At 40.3% G+C, this 19,690-nt stretch overlaps 1 protein-coding gene across 2 annotated transcripts in view; it reads right to left on the reverse strand.

The window, feature by feature from the left end:
- Window positions 1–7,062: 7,062 nt before the first annotated feature.
- Window positions 7,063–19,690, reverse strand: part of PPP1R36 (protein phosphatase 1 regulatory subunit 36) — a 29,501-nt gene continuing 16,873 nt past the window's right edge. For both annotated transcript variants that reach the window (XM_040641797.1, XM_040641796.1), the window contains 5 exons: window positions 17,102–17,236; window positions 9,262–9,304; window positions 8,763–8,941; window positions 8,486–8,677; window positions 7,063–7,943 (listed from right to left, as the gene is read on the reverse strand). In XM_040641797.1, the coding sequence (XP_040497731.1) occupies window positions 7,757–7,943; window positions 8,486–8,677; window positions 8,763–8,941; window positions 9,262–9,304; window positions 17,102–17,236 (736 nt within the window). In that variant the 3' untranslated portion in view covers window positions 7,063–7,756. The remainder of the gene's footprint in view (window positions 7,944–8,485; window positions 8,678–8,762; window positions 8,942–9,261; window positions 9,305–17,101; window positions 17,237–19,690) is intronic.

A 19,690-nucleotide genomic window follows, 5' to 3' on the forward strand; every position in this document is an offset into this window, starting at 1 on the left:
CAAAAATGACAGTACGAAGGTAGGAAACACAAAAGCAGTAAAAATGGATATTTCTGTAAAAAAATCAGTCAAGAAACTCATAAAATAAAAGATGTAAAGTATGATATCAGACACCTAAAACATGGGGAGGAGAGGAATAAAGAATGGGTTCAGGGGCGCCTGGGTGGCACAGCGGTTAAGCGGCTGCCTTCGGCTCAGGGTGTGATCCCAGCGTTCTGGGATCGAGCCCCACATCGGGCTCCTCCGCTAGGAGCCTGCTTCTTCCTCTCCCACTCCCCCTGCTTGTGTTCCCTCTCTCGCTGGCTGTCTCTGTCAAATAAATAAATAAAATCCTAAAAAAAAAAAAATGGGTTCAAACTTAAATGACCATCAACTTAATTCAGACCGTTATATAGCAGAAGGTGTTATATATAAACCTGATGGTAACCACAAATCAAAACCCACTAATAAATATGCAAAGAATAAAGAGAAATCCAAATATATCACTAAAGAAAACCAGTATACCATGAAAGAAAGAAAAGATCAGAGAAAATCTTCAGAAAAAAAAACAAGTAATAAAACGGCAATAAATACACATCTATCAATAATTACTTTGAATTAAATGGACTAAATGCTCCAATCAAAAGACATAAGGTGACAGAATGGATGAAAAAACAAAACAAAACAAGACCCATCTATTTGTTGCCTACAAGAGGCTCATTTTAGCCCTTAAGACACCTACAGATTGAAAGTGAGGGGATGGGGGCGCCTGGGTGGCTCAGTCAGTTGAACGTCTGCCTTCAGCTCAGGTCATGATCCTGGGGTCCTGGGATCGAGTCCTGCCTCAGGCTTCCTGCTCAGCAGGGAGTCTGCTTCTCCCTCTCTCTATGCTACTCTCTCCCTTTCTCTGTCAAATAAATAAATAAATAAAATTGTAAAAAAAAAAAAAGAAAGTGAGGGGATGGAGAAACATTTATCATGCAAGTTTGTCAAAAGAAAGCTGGAATACCAATACCTCTATCAGACAAAAATAGACTTTATTTTTTTTAAGATTTATTTATTTACTTGAGGTGGGGAGAGGCAGAGGGAGAGAGAAAATCCAAGCAGACTCCCTGCTGGCATGGAGCCCAAGGCAGGGCTCAATCTCACAACCCCGAGATCACGATCTGAGCCAAAATCAAGAGTCAGATGCTTAACTGACTGAGCCACCCAAGTGCCCCCAAAATAGACTTTAAAACAAAGACTATAAGAAGAGACAAAGAAGGACACTACATAATAGTAAAGGGGACAATCCAACAAGAAAATATAACAATTGTAAATATTTATGCATCTAACATGGGAGCACCCAAATACATAAAACAGTTAAAAACAGGGGCGCCTGGGTGGCTCAGTCAGTTAAGCATCTGCCTTTGGCTCAGGTCATGATCTCAGGGACCGGGGATCAAGCCCTGCGTTGGACTCCCTGCTCAGCTGGGAGTCTGTTTCTCCCTCTCCCTCTCCCACTACCCCCCTTCAGGCTCTCTATCCTGCACTCTCTCCTGAATAAATAAAAAACTTAAAAAAAATAAAATAAAAACAAAAAGGAACTAATCAATAGTAATACAGTGGTAGTAGACTTAAACACCCTACTTACATCAATGAACAGAGCATCTGAACAGAAAATCAACAAGGAAACAACGGCTTTGAATGACACACTGGACCAGATGGATTTAACAGACATATTCAGAATATTCCATGCTAAAACAGCAGAATACATATTCTTTTCAAGTGCATATGGAACATTCTCCAGAACAGATCACATATTAAGCCACAAAACAAGCCACAACAAATTCAAAAAGATTGCGGTCATACCATGTATCTTTTCTGACTATAACACTATGAAAATAGAAGTCAACCACAAGAAAAAATCTGGAAAGATCACAAATACATAGAGGTTAAATAACGTGCTACTAAACAATGAATGATAAAATAGGAAATTTAAATTAATAACAATAATTAATAAATTAAATTAAAAACAACATGGAAACAAATGAAAACACAACAGTTCAAAACTTTTGGGATGCAGCAAAAGCAGTTCTAAGAGGGATGTTTACAGCCATACAGGCCTACCTCAAAAAGCAAGAAAAAGCTCAAATAAACCACCTAAACTTACACCGAATGGAGCTAGAAAAAGAACAAACAAAACTTAAAACCAGCAGAAGGAAGGAAATAATAAAGATTAGGACAGAAGTAAATGATATAGAAACTTAAAAAAAAAAAAACAATAAAACAGATCAATGAAACCAGGAGCTGTTTCTTTGAAAAAAAAAATCAAAAATTGTTGGGGCGCCTGGGTAGCGCAGTCTTTAAGTGTCTGCCTTCGGCTCAGGGCGTGATCCTGGCGTTATGGGATCAAGCCCTACATCGGGCTCCTCTACTGGGAGCCTGCTTCTTCCTCTCCCACTCCCCTGCTGTGTTCCCTCTCTCGCTGGCTGTCTCTCTGTCACATAAATAAATAAAATCTTTAAAAAAAAATTGATAAACCTCTAGCCAGACTTATGAAGAAAAAAAAGAACTCAAATAAATAAAATCACAAGTAAGAAAGAAATAACAACCAACACCATAGAAATACAAACAATTATAAGAGAATATTATGAAACACTATATGCCAACAAACTGGACAATCTAGAAGAAATGGATAAAACCCTAGAAACATAAAACCTGAAACATAAAAACTGAAACAGGAAGAAATACAATATTTGAACAGACTGATTACCAGTAAAAAACAAAATTGAATCAGTGATCAAAAAACTCAACAAACAAAGTCCAGGACCAGATGGCTTCACAGGCAAATTCTACCAAACATTTAAAGAAGAGTTAATACCTATTGTCAAATTATTCCAAAACAATGGAAGAGGAAGGAAAACTTACAAATTCATTCTATGAGGCCAGCATTACCCTGATACTAAAACCAGATAAAGACACACACACACACACACACACACACACACACACACACGAACTGCAGGCCAATATCCCTGATGAACACAGATGCATAAATCTTCAACAAAATACCAGCAAACCAAACCCAACAATACATTTAAAAAGTCATTCACCATGATCAAGTGATGGTTATTTCTGGGCTGCAAAGGTGGTCCAATATTCGTAAATCAATCAAGGTGACATATCGCATGAATAACAGAGAAAGAATAATAACCACACGATCATTTCAATAGATGCAGAAAAAGAATTTGACAAAGTACAAGATCCACTCATGACAAAAACCCTCAACAAAGTAGGTTTAGAGGGAACATATTTCAACATAATAAAGGCCATATATGAAAACCCACAGCTAACATCAACCTCAATGGGGAAAAACTGAGAACCTTTTCCCCAAGATCAGGAAGAAGACAAGGATGTCCACCCTCATCACTTTCATTCAATACAGCACTGAAAGCCCCAGCCACAGTAGTCAGACAACAAGAGGAAGTAAAATGCATCCAAATCAGCAAGAAGTAAAACTTTCACTATTTGCAGATGACATGATACTATATATAGAAAACCCAGAAGACTCTACCAAAACACTGCTAGAACTGATAGATGAATTCAGTAAACTTACAGGATACAAAATTAATCTACAGAACTCCGTTGCATTTCTATATACCAATAATGGAGCAGCAACAGGAGAAATGTAGAAAGCAATTCCATTTACAATAGCACCAAAAATAATAAGATACCTAGGAATAAACCTAACCAAAGAGGTGAAAGACCTGTACTCCGAAAACTATAAAACATTCATGAAAGAAACTGAAGAAGAGACAAAGAATTGGAAAGACATTCCATGCTCATGGATCAGAGGAAAAAATATTGTGAAAATGTCTATACTACCTAAAGCAATCTACACATTTAATGTAATCCCCATCAAAATACCAACAGCATTTTTCACAGAGCTAGAACAAACAATCCTAAAATTTGTATGGAGCCAGAAGAGACCCCAAAGAGCCAAAGCAATCTTGATGAAGAAAAGCAAAGCTGGAGGCATCACAATTCTGGACTTCCAGTTATATTACAAAGCTGTAGTGGTCAAAACAGTATGGTACTGACACAAAAACAGACACACACATCAATAGAACAGAATAGAAAACCCAGAAATAAACCCGCAGTTATATGGTCAATTAATCTTCGACAAAGGAGTAAGAAAATATCCAATGGGAAAAAGACAGTCTCTTTAACAAATGGTGTTGGGAAAACTGGACAGCTACCTCCAAGATAGGAAGGAAGGAAGGAAGGAAGGAAGGAAGGAGAGAGAGAGGGAAGAAGAGAGAAAGAAAGAGAAAGGAAGGAAGGAAGGAAGGAACAAAAGAAGGAAAGGGGGGAGGAAGGGAGGGAGGAAGGAAGACCATTTTCTTACATCATACACAAATTCAAAATAGATTAAAGATCTAAATATGAGACCTGAAACCATAAATATCTTAGAAGAGAACATAGGAGTAATTTCTCTGACATAGGCCACAGCAATTATTTTCTTGAGGCAAGGGAAACAAAAGGAAAAATAAACCATTGGGACTACATCAAAATAAAAATCTTTGGAGCACCTGGGTGGCTCAGTTAGTTAAGCATCTGACTTCAGCTCAGGTCATGATTCCAGGGTCCTGGGATGGAGCCCCAAATCAGGCTTCCTGCTCAGTGAGGAGTCTGCTTCTCCCTCTGCCCCTCCCCCAACTCTATCTCAAATAAATAAATAAAATCTTTAAAAAATAAAATAAAAATAAAAATCTCTGCACAGCAAAGGAAATAACAAAACTAAAAGGCAACTTATGGAACGGAAGAAGATATTTGCAAATGACATATCCAATAGAGCATTAGGATCTAAAATATATAAAGAACTTATACAACTTAATACCCCAAAAAACAAATAATCCAATTTAAAAACAGGCAGAAGACACAAACAGACATTTCTCCAAAGAAGACATCCAGATGGCCAACAGACACATGAAAGGATGCTCATCATCACTCATCATTAGGGAAAAGCAAATCAAAACTACAATGAAATATCACCTCACACATGTCAAAATGGCTAAAATCAACACAAGAAACGACAGATGTTGGCTAGAAAAAGGAACCCTCTTACACTGTTGGTGGGAATGCAAACTGGTGCAGCCCCAGTGGGTGGCGCAACAAGTTAAAACGAGAACTACCCTATGATCCAGCAATCACACTACTGGGTATAAAGAATACAAAAACACTAATTCAAAGGGACACAGGCACCCCCATGTTTATAGCAGCATTATTTACAATAGCCAAGATATGGAATCAGCCCAAGTGTCCATTGATTGATGAATGGATATAGAAGGTGTGGTGTATATACATAATGGAATATTACTCAGCCATAAAAAGAACAAAATCTTACCATTTGCAATGACATGGATGGATCTAGAGAGTATAATGCTAAGTGAACTGTCAGAGAAAGACAAATACCATATGATTTCACTCACATGTGGAATTTAAGAAACAAATGAGTGAAGGGGAAAAAAAGAGAAAGAGAGAGAAACAAACCAAGAAACAGGGTAGTTCTATTTTATAGAGAACTGATGGTTACCAGAGGGCAGGGAGATGGGGGGATGGGTGAAATGGGTGACGGATATTAAGGAGTGCAAGGCTCATGATGAACACTGAGTGATTAAAATAAAAACTTTATAAAAATTAGAGTACTTATTTTTTATTGTGGAGTTGTAAGAATTCATTATACATTCTGAATACCAGATCTGTATTACATATATGAATTGCAAATATTTTCTCCCATTCTGTGAATTGTTTTCACTTATAAGTATGAGATATAAATATGCCATACAACTCACCATTATAGTGTAAAATTTGTTTTCAGTATATTCAGAGTTGAACAACTATCACCCTCATTTTTTTAAATTAACATATAATGTATTATTCCTTTCAGGGGTACAGTTCTCTGATTCATCAGTCTTACACAATACATGGTGCTCACCACAGCACACACCCTCCCCAATGTCCATCACCCAGCCTCCCCATCCCTCCCACCCCTCTCCACTCCAGCAACCCTCGGTTTGTTTCCAGAGATTAAGAGTCTCTTATGGTTTTTCTCCCTCTCTGGTTTCATCTTGTTTCATTTTTTCCTCTCTTTCCCTATGATCCTCTGTTTTGTTTCTTAAATTCCACATATAAGTGAGATATGATAATTGTCTTTCTCTGATTGACTTATTTCGCTTAGCATAATACCCTCTAGTTCCATCCAAGTCATTGCAAATGGCAAGGTTTCATTTTTGATGGCTGCATAATATTCCATTGTATATATACCACATCTTCTATATCCATTCATCTGTCGATGGACATCTGGGCTCTTTCCATAGTTTGGCTATTGTGGACATTGCTGCTATAAACATTGGAGTGCACATGCTCATTTTCTTGGTAGTGTCCTTTGGAGTACAAAAGTTATTAATTTTGATGAAATCCAATTTATCAATTTTTTTCTTTGGTTGCTTATGTGTTTCGGTCATTCATATTTAAGAAACCAATGCCTAACCCAAGATCATCAAGATTTACTCCAACATTTTCTTCTAAGACTTTTCTAACTTTAGCTCTTACATTTAGGTCTATGATCCCTTTTGAGTTCAATTTTGAAACCTGAATTTGTTAGTTTTCCAACTTTGTTCTTTTGCAAGATTGTTTTACTTATCTGGATCTCTTACATTTTCATATGAATTTTAAGAAACTTAAAAGTAAGAAACATAAAGAAATTTCTAAATCATCTTCTAAGGTGGCTGCCTCATTTTTATTCCCCCAGCAGTGAATAAGAGTTCCTTTGCTCTGCAACCTCACCAGCTAATAGGTGTGTAGTGGTATCTCATAACTTTTTAAATTTGCCTTCCCTAATGATTGTGGACATCTCTTCATATGCTTATTTGTTGTGTGTATATTTTCTTTGGTAAGGTGTCTTTTTTTTTTTTTAAGATTTTATTTATTTATTTGACAGAGAGAAACACAGCCAGCGAGAGAGGGAACACAGCAGGGGGAGTGGGAGAGGAAGAAGCAGGCTCCCAGCACAGCAGGGAGCCCAATGCGGGGCTCGATCCCAGGACTCTGGGATCATGCCCTGGGCCGAAGGCAGACGCTTAACGACTGAGCCACACAGGCACCACAGTAAGGTGTCTCCTTATATAAGGTTTTTGCCCATTTTTTCATTGGATGCTTTTCTTATTGTTAATTTTTAAGAGTTCTTTGTATATTTTGCATTCAAGTCCTCTATTAGTTATGAGTTTTGCCCATATTTTCTCCCAGTTGGTAGCTCGCCTTTTCATCACTTAATTGCCAAATATTTAAAAACAAAACAAAACAAAACCAAAAAAACCTTTAGTAATCTTTAACAATTCACCTGCTTAAAAAACATCAAAGGCTACTCATTCAAGTCTGTTGCTTTGTAAACTGTAAACTTTTACTCATACAGTAAAAACGAACTTAGGAACAAATACACAGGATGTTTCTTCACTAGTCCACTAGAACACTGGCCAAATGTCCTAATATATTACTCTGAACAGTCAGAGAAGCCAAGGAAGTAAATAAGACAGCAAACTAGTAAATACAGGAAAGCGAGCTTTTCAAGAGCTTTTTGAGATTCTTTAATTGCCTACTGTTGAACTTTTAACAAAATAATTTGAACAATTTAAAAAGTTTAATAATAATAAATATTAGTCCTATATAAAGTGATTAAGTCAAAGTAGTTTACTTCAAATACAGGGACTTAATTACAGAAATGGAATGTACCCGCTTATTTAGGGAATGTTGTTTGAGAGGACAGTGTTCTCATGACTAAGTTCGGTGTATCCTGGATCTTCACGTTATTTCTTTCTATCAGGGAAGAATGTCTCCCAGCCGGTTTTGTGTTTTCCTCTGGTTCAAGAGGGAGAAGGGTATGGGGGTTGAACAGACATCGAGGCTCCCCCAAGATGCCAACTCTGTGAAAAGAAATTATTGGTATAGCTGAAGCAGTGAGGCCAAAGAATAAGGTGTATGGTTGTGACTGTGCTTGCGTGTGTGTGTGTGTGTGTGTACACCAAAGCTACACATACACACACACACACACACACACACACACACACACACACACACATATATTTTTTAAAGTTTTCCCTGTTTCCATGAACCCCCTTTGTGGTCTTAAGTATGGGTCCAAGAACTCAGCCCACAGTAACCTTCCCACATTTCCGAGAGATGGTTCTTCTAATGGAGAAACCTCAGCCTTACAAAGTCAGCTACTCCCTCTTCCAAATTAGAGCTATTTGAAGTCTAGCATAACTTTCTAGCAATATTTTCTAGTCTAGCTGGGTGTACCAAGAGCTGCCTGGGAAAGGAAGGTGGAGAGGAGAGGGGTGGATAAGAAGGTGGCTCTCATTTTTGTTCAACTTTCTGGACGAGGCGCGGTCTCTGAGCCCCTACGCCTCCTGGCCCAACCTAGGACATGACCGGAGGCTCTTTTCTCTCTCCTTGGGCCACTTACGTTGGCATGGGCACAGAGTCCAGACTTTCCAGGTGCTCTTGCATCTGTGCTGGGAGTTTGATGCCTCTTTGATGATTCTTTTTCTCAAAGACATTCTGAGCTTTTTCTCTGAGAGATGGCAGCAGAGTAGACATAACTGGAGAGCGCATGTTAATGGCTTTTTTAATCGCTGGGCGTTTTGCCATCATTTGCCTGGGGTGGGGAGAGGGGACATTTAGATTACATCATCCTGCTTTCTAGAAATGTCCCTGAGCTTTGGAAAGTCAAAAGGTCATACCTGAATTGCACAAAAGTCATGCGTTTCTTTTCCCCCCCTGATTCTTCATCCTCGCGCTTTCTCCGAGGAATGTTGAACATATCGGTACGAAAGAGCCTCCCTATTTCTTCCTCAATCTCTGTGAAGTGTTGACGTCGGAAGACAATCCAAGCTACATACGTACAGAAAGTATAAAAGGACTACGACAGAAAACAGACAAGAATCACGACCCATGGCTGTGACAGTAAAAACTCCCACCTGTCTATATAACACTCCTAATCAGATGCAAACCCAGATGACCCCATTTCTCCACATTCCTGAAAAGCTGTAGAAAATCACACATGTACTCACCTTTGCAGGAGGAAAACGAGACCAAAAATTAAAGATATGGCATACAGTTTATTAGCATCCTTTTAAGAAGATATTCACTAAAAACAAGTGCCTGAGAAATAGCTATTGGTTATTGGTATACTTCATGTTTCATATGAAAGAGAAAAGCCCCAAAATGTAAATGACTCACCTCAAAGAATTTCCAGTCTTTTTGTGTATCTGATATTTTCTCCCTGCAATATAACAAATCAAAACTATAGGTTGAGAGGGAAGTTCAATCTCTCAGTGATCTAGGCAAGCCCCTATCTTCAAAAGACCTCCTGGCAGGATCAATACCTACGGCCCCAAGGCTATTTAGCTACATTAATGCTAGCCAAAGGCATTATGATGAGTCCCACTATCTTTTTCTTCAACTTCTTTAGGTTATCCAGATCAAAACCCCTAGAGTATTTGGTCAAAAGTTAATCAATATAAATTGAGGATACACAAGCCAGCAGGAAATGTATTCTTATGAATGTTTTTGGTGATGTGAGTGTTGGGGAGGAAGGAGAGCGGAAAGGTGGTAAAGAGGTAACATGGGGTGTCAGTAGGTAGGGAAATAGAGAACTAAGGAGAAAGTCTAAAACGGAGAAAAAGACAAAGAATAAGCATCTTGAAAATCTTAAACAAAAAGATTTAAAAAATCTTTACACAAAACTTGCAGTTGACTGGGGACAGCAGTACGCTCTTCCTTCTGGATGTGGTATATACACTGAGCCTTGTCTGTTAGAGGCAGGCATCTGCTCAAGAGTCCTTGCAACACAAATTCAGTGGTAAGGATACTGTACCGCATGGGCACACTTACTGAACTTGGCCCCCCTCCCCCAATACAGGCTATTCTAGCTCTGATTCCTGGCCTTAGGACAGCAGGCATGGCCTGTGGAGGACTTGAGAATTGATGGAGAGGGCTGTGCACCTGCAATCACTTGATCGCTCAAGGGGCCAAGGCGAGACCCAGGCACTCCAAGGCTGATCCTGGATTTGCTTCCAGTTTTGCTTGGGACTTCCTCTGAGTAACAGACTCCCAGGACTGGCCCTTGTTATCAGGCTTTCAAGAACCATCCTGAACGCCAGTGGTCTGGGGAAGATGACCCAAACCCCTCAGGACCTCCAGCCTTCTCAAAGGGACTTCATGATCTGTGTGGGCCCAAATTAGCCCTCCATTTGGGGGAAACACTGAAGCACTGGTTCAGCTTCTACCGGGGCAGATCCCTCCCTTCCTGCAGCCTCTTCATTCACACACGGGTTTCCTCACGTGCAAGTCTTCAACAAGGAAGTAAGGCAATCATTACAGTGCACGTTTACCAAGTACGGACCAGGTGCCAAGTACCTACGCTAAGCCCTTCACACGATCATACTGAGTCCTCATAAGATTTCTAGGAGGTAGTCAGCATTATCATTCCCACTTTACAGTTGAGGAGACTGAGGTGCAACGACATATGTAATTCGGGACAGAGTCTATACTAAAACTCGGGCCTGTCAGAGCTCCACATTTGTCCCTGTAACCAGAATGCTAGGGAAACAAGCTTTTCCTTTAGATTCGTTTGCAGATTGAAAACATCAAACTCTAGGGGCGCCTGGGTGACACAGCGGTTGAGCGTCTGCCTTCGGCTCAGGGCGTGATCCTGGCGTTATGGGATCAAGCCCCACATCAGGCTCTTCCGCTATGAGCCTGCTTCTTCCTCTCCCACTCCCCCTGCTTGTGTTCCCTCTCTCGCTGGCTGTCTCTATCTCTGTCAAATAAATAAATAAAATCTTAAAAAAAAAAAAAAAAAACATCAAACTCCAGAGCCCAGCAGTTTTCCGGACAAGTCTCCGCATCCTTCTGTGCCACCTGCCATCTGCACCTGACAGGAGCGCTTATGCGGCATTTCCACCCTTCCACGGCCACTGCGGCAGACGCCAGACATCATGCACACCTGCCAAGCTGCTGCCAAAACCAACCAAACTCGGTTTTTGGAATACTAAGTCAGCCTGCCTTCTGGCAGAAGATTTAGAGTGGCACTTGGGTTTGCACAACTCAAACCAGCACCATCTTAGCGAGGTTTTGAAAGGACAGAGCGATTGTGCAGGAAACACGCACTTTCTCCTCTTCTCTCTCTCTTTTTTTTTAAAGATTTTATTTATTTATTTGGGAGAGAGAGAGAGAGAATGAACAGTGGGGACAGAGGGAGAGAGAGAGAAAAACAGACTCCCTCCTGAGCAGGAAGCTGGATGTGGGGCTGGCTCCCTGGACGCAGAGACCACGACCTGCACCAAAGGCAGACACAACCAACTGAGCCAACCCAGGAGCGCCTTCTCTTTTCTTTTTCTTATCTTTTTTTTTTTTTTTTTTTTTTTTTTTGAGTGAGAGAGAGTGTGTGTGTGTGTGTGCACACACGGAAGCACGCACAGGGAGGGCTGGGGAGAGGCAGAGGGAGAATCTTAAGCAGGCTCCACGCCCAGCACGGAGACCCATGCAGGGCTCTGTCTCATGACCCTGAGATCACAACCTGGGCCGAAATCAACAGCTGGACACTAAACTGACTGAGCCAGGTGCCCCCCTCCCTTTTTTTCTTAAATTTTATTTTATTTGAGTAATCTCTACACTTAACATGGGGCTTCAACTCATGACCCTGAGACCAAGAGTCTCATGTTCTTCTGACTGAGCCAGCCAGGTGCCCCTCTTCTTCTCTTTTTAAATGTTAGAAGAGAAGATACCATGAACCTCTTCCCTGTCCCCTCAAGTTACCATAAAACTGGGACTTCTTTCTCCCTTAAAGCCCAAAGCAAACTGATGGAGCCTACCCCACAGAAATCAAGTATGGAAGGTAATGGGTTTCTTCTTACCATTCTGATTTAGCTCTGCATACGAACCTGAAATGAGTCCCGGAAACGGAGGCAGATAATAAGCACATTTGGGAACCTCCTAGTTTAAATCTGCAAATTCCTCTCTTGGTGAATTTTGGGCCATTTATCTTCTTTTTAATTTTACTTTATAATTTTTACAGTAAGTACATAATAATTATAAACTGACTATAAATTTAAAATTTTACTGAGCATAAGAAACATATTTAAACACTCCAAATCCTCCACATATTGAAATAAACTTCATAATAGCAAAATCCAAGATAAATATAATGCAAGCCACAAATGTAATTTTAAAATTTCTGGTGGCCACAGTAAAAAGAAACAGGTGGAATTAATTTTTAAAATATACTTATTGTGTCCAAACCCTGAAATATTATCATTTTAATACGTAATCAACATTTCAGAATGATTAAGGAGCTATTTTGTTTAAACTTGTTTGTATAGTGTATATTTTACATTTATAGCACATTTAAATATGGACCAGCTACATTCCAAGTGCTCAACAGCCACATGTGGCAAGTGGCTACCATGCTAGTCAGCAAAAATGCTGTACATTTCACCTGTGAAGGCAAACGGCACAGAAAAGGGGGGAAAGCCAGCCTGGTGATAGATCCAGAGATTTTCAGTGGCCTGTTATGGTGCTTTCTTATTCCTTCTTGCTACATTAGACTCAGCTCTAAACCAAAATGAGGAAAGTATATCATATTTTCAGTCCTTCCTGGGGGGAAAAAAATAAGCCAGGCCCATAGCGTCCTGAGGTCCTAGAGAAAAAAAAGTTTGTTCCCACTTAACCCCTGCTGCTTTGGATGAAATCAGGTTTAAACGAAGGCCAAGGCCTACTCTGCACAAAGGAACAGAACGTCAAAGGAATGTGTTTGGGAGAGGGGAAAGAGGCTTTATTGACTGTGACTCTGAGGGTGGGGGTGGGGAGTGGGACTTAAGGATGATTTATAAACCTGAGCTTCAAAGAGACCCCTCTCTCTGTATGCTCATCCCTATGCCAGCCTCTCTGGTCACCCATCAGGCAACAGCTTGCACTGAGAGCAAAGGAGGGGGGTTGAAATCTGAGGGAGAAATCCTAGGACAGAGGTGGGGGTGGAGCCGGAACTGGCCATAACCAAAGAATAGATCTAATTCTATAGCTTGTGCCATGAAGAGGTTTTCTTATCTATCCTGGAAAACACAGAGATTTTTTACTGAACACGTTCGTCAAAATCGTGCCAAAGCTTTTGCGTATCAGGATTTTACAGATGTATTTAGAATACAAAGGCATGTCCTCCTACTTTTCAAGAAACATGAAAGCACTAAATTAACAGCCCCCAAATTGCTGGTTCTTCTGAAATCTCTAATTTAACTCCAGAGACAAACAGCGTAAGGTGTCCTAGTACAATATTAAGTGTGCATATATCAGAGAGAAAAGTCAGAAAATACACAAGAATGTTCTCATGGGAATATTAGCTTATTCACATTGGAAGTGAAAGAATGATATATTAAAATCAGGTAATCACTCCTAACTGGTGAAAAAACTGTCCTCACCTTCTAGATAAAAATAGCCAAAAGAACAATATAAACTCCATTCTAGGACATAATCAACGCCCATGGCCAATTAACAACTTTTATTGGCAAAAAACATGCTGTAATCTGTTTTCCTTGATATCCTTTGTTCGGCTCTATGACCGGTATGGAATTTGTTATGCGAGTGGCGTGTGGTGAGCTCTAAACTGATTCTTTCCCAACCAACAGGCAGGAGAAAAGCAGGTGATGTTGGACACAACGACAAAAAGACCAGCACCTCCCGGAGATGAGCCAGTACTAAATTGAGGTAATCCATATCTTTCAAAACATAACGAGTCCTTTAAAAGTTTGTATAAAAATTACATTGTAATAAAAATGTACTATTAAAAGTATAATAACATAAGCATAGGTTCTATATCCAGAGAACTAAAAGATACAGTAAAATCTGTAATTATGATATAATTATTCATAGTTTGGGTTTTTTTAATCTCAAAATTATTCTGCACTGCACATCCTTATTGTTTTATTTTTAATGTTTTTAAAGATTTATTTATTTATTTGAAAGAGAGAACGTGCATGAGCGGGAGGGAGGCACAGAAGGAGAGGGAGAGAATCTCAAGCAGACTTGCTGCTGGGCTGAGCCAGAGGCACTAAATCCCAAAGACCCTGAGATCATGACCTGAGCCAAAATCAAGAATCTGATGCTTAACCAGCAGAGCCACCCAGGTGCCCCTGCGCATATACTTTTAAAGATTAAACAGTAAGGGTGCCTGGCTGGCTCAGTAGAGCATACAACTCTTGATCTCACAGTTGTTAGTTTGAGCCCCACACTGGGTCTACAGATTACTTAAAAATAAAAATCTCTAAAAATTAAACATTAAATACTGCCAGTACAATTATTTTTTTAGAGTAGGTGTTTTTCTGTTTTGTGTTTTTTGGTTTTTTTGGAGTAGGGCTTTTTTTTTTTTTTTAAGATTTTATTTATTTATTTGAGAGCGAGAGCACAAGCACTGGAGGGGTAGAGGGAGAGGGAGAAGCAGGCTCCCCGCTGAGTAGGGAGCCCAACACAGAACTCAATCCCAGGACTCTGGGATCATGACCTGAGCTGAAGGCAGACGTTTAACCAACTGAGCCACCCAGGTGCCTTAGAGTAGGTTTTTTTAACCTTGTGGACTGAATGTTTGTGCCCCCCACCCCCGCCGCCGCCCCCATCCCAAATTCGTATGTTGAAGCCTTAAAAACCAGTATGATGGTAACATTTGGAGGTGGGGCTTTGGGGAAGTAATTAGGTTCAGATGAAGTCATGAGGGTGGAGCCCCCATGATGGGCTTAGTGTCCTTTTAAGACTAGAGAGAGGGGCGCCTGGGTAGCACAGCAGTTAAGCATCTGCCTTTGGCTCAGGGCGTGATCCCAGCGTTCTGGGTTCGAGCCCCACATCAGGCTCCTCCACTAAGAGCCTGCTTCTTCCTCTCCCACTCCCCCTGCTTGTGTTCCCTCTCGCGCTGGCTGTCTCTCTCTGTCAAATAAATAAATAAAATCTTAAAAAAAAAAAAAAAGACTAGAGAGAGACTAGGGCTTTCTCTTTCCATCATGGAGGGACCCAGTGAGAAGGCAGCTGTCTGCAAGCCAGGAGGAGGGCCCTCACCAGAACTCAACAATACTAGCCACTTGATCTCAGACTTCCAGGCTTCAGAACTATGAAAAATAAATTTCTGCTGTTTAAGCCATTCAGTCTGTAGTGATTTGTTATGGCAGCCCAAGCTGACTAACACAAGCCACAAATTCTAGTTTTCTCAATTTGAAGTGACACTTAGAAGACAGAAGAAATTAGAGTAATGTTAAATTGAGAAAAAGTAATTTTTTAAAAGGGGGGGCAAGGGCAGAGGGAGATGGAGAGACAGAATCCCAAGTAGGCTCCATGCCCAGCACAGACCCCGACTTGGGGCTCAATCTCATGACCCTGAGATCATGACCTGAGCTGAAATCAAGGTTAGGACACTTAATTGACTGAGCCACGTAGGAACCCCTGAGAAAAAGTAATTTTAAAGTGACTGAATAAGAAACTGTGAAGCTGATGATGAACTTGTATGACTACTGAATAGCATCAGAAACAAGGTAGAAGTGTTCAAATAAAGATTTTTAACATTTTCATAATGTGTAAAAACAAGCATCAAAGGACAGCAACAAACTAGAAAAACAAATGGCCAAGTCTTGCTATATGAAACATAAATTATACAAATACCCACTTTCCAGTTGATAAATGCTTAAAACTAGATAAGGCAGTAATTAATTTTAATAAGAATATAATAAACAGGCAATAAATTATTTTGCACAGAAAAAGAGCACAGACCCCACAGTCATGAAAGATATTCAAAGTCAAATAAAATAGCTTTAAGCTTTTTTTTTTTTTTTTTTACAACTTTAAGCTATCGAAAGTATTAAACTAATAGAGCTAGGTATGCTTATTGCTTATGGTGACACAAAATGTTTTAGCCTTTTTGGAGAACAATCTGGCAATACGTAACAAGAGCTAGAAAACTACTGACGCCTTCTAGGTAAATACATTCTGGGTAATAAGCCATAAGTAAATAGCTCAAATAGACAAAGTAATTTATATAAAGATATCCACCACAGAAAAACTGAAATCACAGAAGCGTGCACAGAAGGAATGGTGAGACAAAGTGGTATATTACACGGCAGAATAACTATAGTTGCTATTCAAAGTGGGAGGTGAAATTCTGTAAGCAGAATAACAGAATAAGGTACACAGAAAACGTAGAACATAAACAGAGCATATGGAAATATCTGTATTTGGAAAACGTGGGGAATGCAGAGAGAAACCACGAATTCTGTTCTTTTCCTATGAAGTTAAAAATAAGAGTTCTGGTCTCAGCTGTCGTGTGGCTCTTCAACCTGTTATAAAACCACTCAGAGAGGAGATTGGGGGGGGGGTGTTAAGGATCGGAGGCTTCCCTCGATGCTTCTAAACTCTCCTCTGATACAACACATTTTTTTTTTTTTAAGACTTTAATCTCTACACCCAAGGTGGGGCTCGAAATCACAACCCCGAGATCAAGAGGTGCGGCTCCACCGACTGAACCAGCCCGGTGCCCCACGAGACACTTCGGTTTTAATTACAGTAATATATAGACTGTCATCGTAAGGCAAAGATTATCTCCCCACAAACAACATCATCTTATGACCCCCACCTTACTAGCTTGTACCCACGGCTGTTGTTGCTACACAATGAGCAGCGAAAGGGCAGGGGACGCCCCCGATGCCCCCTTCGACCTGGCCCATCACCAGGCCTCCTGCCCCAGGCAGCCATGGGGCCCTGGTCGGCAGCAGGAAGCCTTCCAGGTTGAGAGCGAGATCCCACTGAGCCAGTACATCCTGACAGGAAAGTCTTTTAAACTTAGGCGGTGTCGATTCTGGGATTCTTCCCACACTCGGTTTTCTCAAACAAGACATCACGTGTGTTTGGGGCAGAGTCTCACCTGAGCCCAGTTATCGTGTACAACCAAAAAGGAAACTTTCGCAAGGGCACAAAAGTCAAATTTAAGGGTGTTCCGGATATGAGTGCATAAACCCGTGAGCTCTCATGAAGTTGTTAAGTGCGCACTTACTTTCCGCAGCACATGTGATGCTTATCAGGCATGGCCAAGCCCAGGACGAGGATGCAGTACTTCTGTGCCAAGTACTTCTGCGCCGCCTCTAACTTACTTACAACCAATTCCAGCTCTTTTTTCTCTACAAGGCCCCTGAAAAGAAAATGGTCCTTTGGGTTCATTTGGGCAAATGTCAATATTAATTAGCGGACAGTCAGAAGTGTAAACTATTTTGAAAGAAATAGAAGTGAGTCAACACATCTCACTCATCCTTTCGTTTATTCGACTTGAGTTATGGCAGAGGGAGGGCCTCCAAGCCCTTTGATATTTATCATTGTAATCAGCATCTCAAGTTTACGGTGAATTTTCACTTTTTTATAGATTCTTCATAGTATGTATCCTTAATTTTACATATAGGCGGTCCTAATTTATCTAGAGCAGCTCAACTAACAAATTACCTACATTGGTTTCTGAGGCAGCTAGCAGCCCACTTCCCTGCCGTTTTGTTGAAAGAGCTATGCAGACGCTCTCCCTTCCGCGTCCCCTGGGTTCCCGATGTTACTGCTAAGTTTGAAGGCTCAATGTTCGACCTCCTCAATGCTTCCCTACTCTCAGTAGGAAAGCATGTGTGGACCACTCCTCTGGGAACTTTGGCACCAATTACAATAACCTTGCTTCCCTGTGAAAACACTACCCCAGTTCCCGTAGAACTGCAAATGAACTTTCCAGAAGAAAACCTGTCCGCAGGTTACAGCATGTTTGGAGCCTAATCTTAGAGTTTTTGCAGTACAACATCGTAGGAAACAATATTGCTAACAATACATTCCAATGATTGCTACTGAAAAATTGAGTATCATTGGCTTTTTATCTGCCTTTTAATTTTCAGAAAGATTTAAACCCCATGAAATGCACTCTAAACAACAGGGACAAATCACTGCCCCTTCTGATGTTTACCACTAGACTGACCACAGGAGGATACACTGTGGAGGAAGGGGTTTAAGGATAACAGAGATATTTCAAAGCACAAAATGTTATCACATGCGGTAAGAAGGCTTGTGAGTCACTGGAATGAAATGAGTTTCCGGAATAGATAAAGTGAGTTCCAACTTTAAATGCCCAAAATTCGTATAATCCAAACACCTGCACCCACCTGCACACCAATGCCCATCACTGTGCCACCTCCCTGTTTCCTTCAGCAGCCCCAGCCTTCTCTTACCCTTCACCCGTACTTTGCCACATCTGCCAGTAGCTAATATGCCTCTTTTGCTTTTGAAAACAAAACAACAATGAAAAAAATGCTTTGAAACTTTTAGGCCACTGGTTTGTAAGTTTAAATGTATCTAAGAATCACCTGGGATACTCGCTCAGTGCAGATTCCTAATGCCATCCCCTCTCCAGGATCCTGATTCAGTAGGTCTGAGTAGAGCCTGGCATTTAAAACAAGTATACTCCTTTGGGAAAAACTTGATAATAATTTCAAGTGCCATACAATTGACCATGAACTTGGGTACAATAACCTCTCCTGGAAATTTGTCCTTCTTAAAAAAAAGTATCCAAAATTAAGGGGAAAATCTAATGCATGAAGATATTCAATAATATTCCACTTATTCAATTGAATATTCAATTTATTCAATTCAATTTATTCAATTCAATAATATTCAATTAACTATTTGTCTATCAGGAAAACTGGCAACTCCCAAAAATATATAAAATGGAGGGGAAAAAGGAGTAGTAATACAGCCAAGTACTGTTTAAGGACTTGACATTTATTAACTTAACATATGAGTCCCTACAGGATTTATTCCAGCACCAAGTCCATACCCTTGACCAATATACATACTATACTGCCTCTTAATTGGTAAGTCAGTCAATAACACACATTAGCTTGATAGACAGTCATGCCACCATTAAAAATTATCATTATGAAGATATAATAACTTGAAAAGTACTTACGATGTTTTTAAAACTGCGTTAATTTTGCCTTTGTACAGAAGCTACAAATCTGAATTACAAATGGATAAACTCTGTATAACAGAGAGCTCAGCTGACTGGGAGGGGCTGGTGGACACACTGCACAGAGGCCGAAGCACAGGCTGGAGAGTTCAAGAGATCTGGGCTCCCATCTCAGCTCCACCACTAACCAGGCAAGTCTCCAGCCAGCTCCTCAACCTTTCTGAGCCTTAGCTTCTTCATCTGTAAAATGGGGAGAAGGCTCTTTCTTCTGGAATTGGGGTTTTTAATCATCTAAAACCACCAACGTGTACCTATGTACCCCTTTTAGCTCTTCTCTCACGGGTTGTAGGCTTTCCTCCCAAGGGGCAACCTCTGGGTTAAGATAATATGCATTATCTCATCTAATCTGGACAATAACTCTGTAAAGTAGATACTACTATTATCCCTGTTCTACCTCACTAGTCTGACTGAAATCAATTATTTTCTTAAAGTTATTTAAGTCCAGATATCTCAATACAATCTGTATTTATTTCTATTATACATAAACTGACTACTGGAAGCCTGAAAGTGAAAAGTTAGTCTAATTATTTTGGAATCACACCATAGAACCAATCATTTTAAGGCTTGGATTTTTCTCTGTCATTCCATAACTGA

This window comes from Ursus maritimus, unplaced genomic scaffold (genome assembly GCF_017311325.1).
Source record: "Ursus maritimus isolate PB19 unplaced genomic scaffold, ASM1731132v1 scaffold_25, whole genome shotgun sequence".
Classification (NCBI taxonomy): Eukaryota; Metazoa; Chordata; class Mammalia; order Carnivora; family Ursidae; genus Ursus; species Ursus maritimus.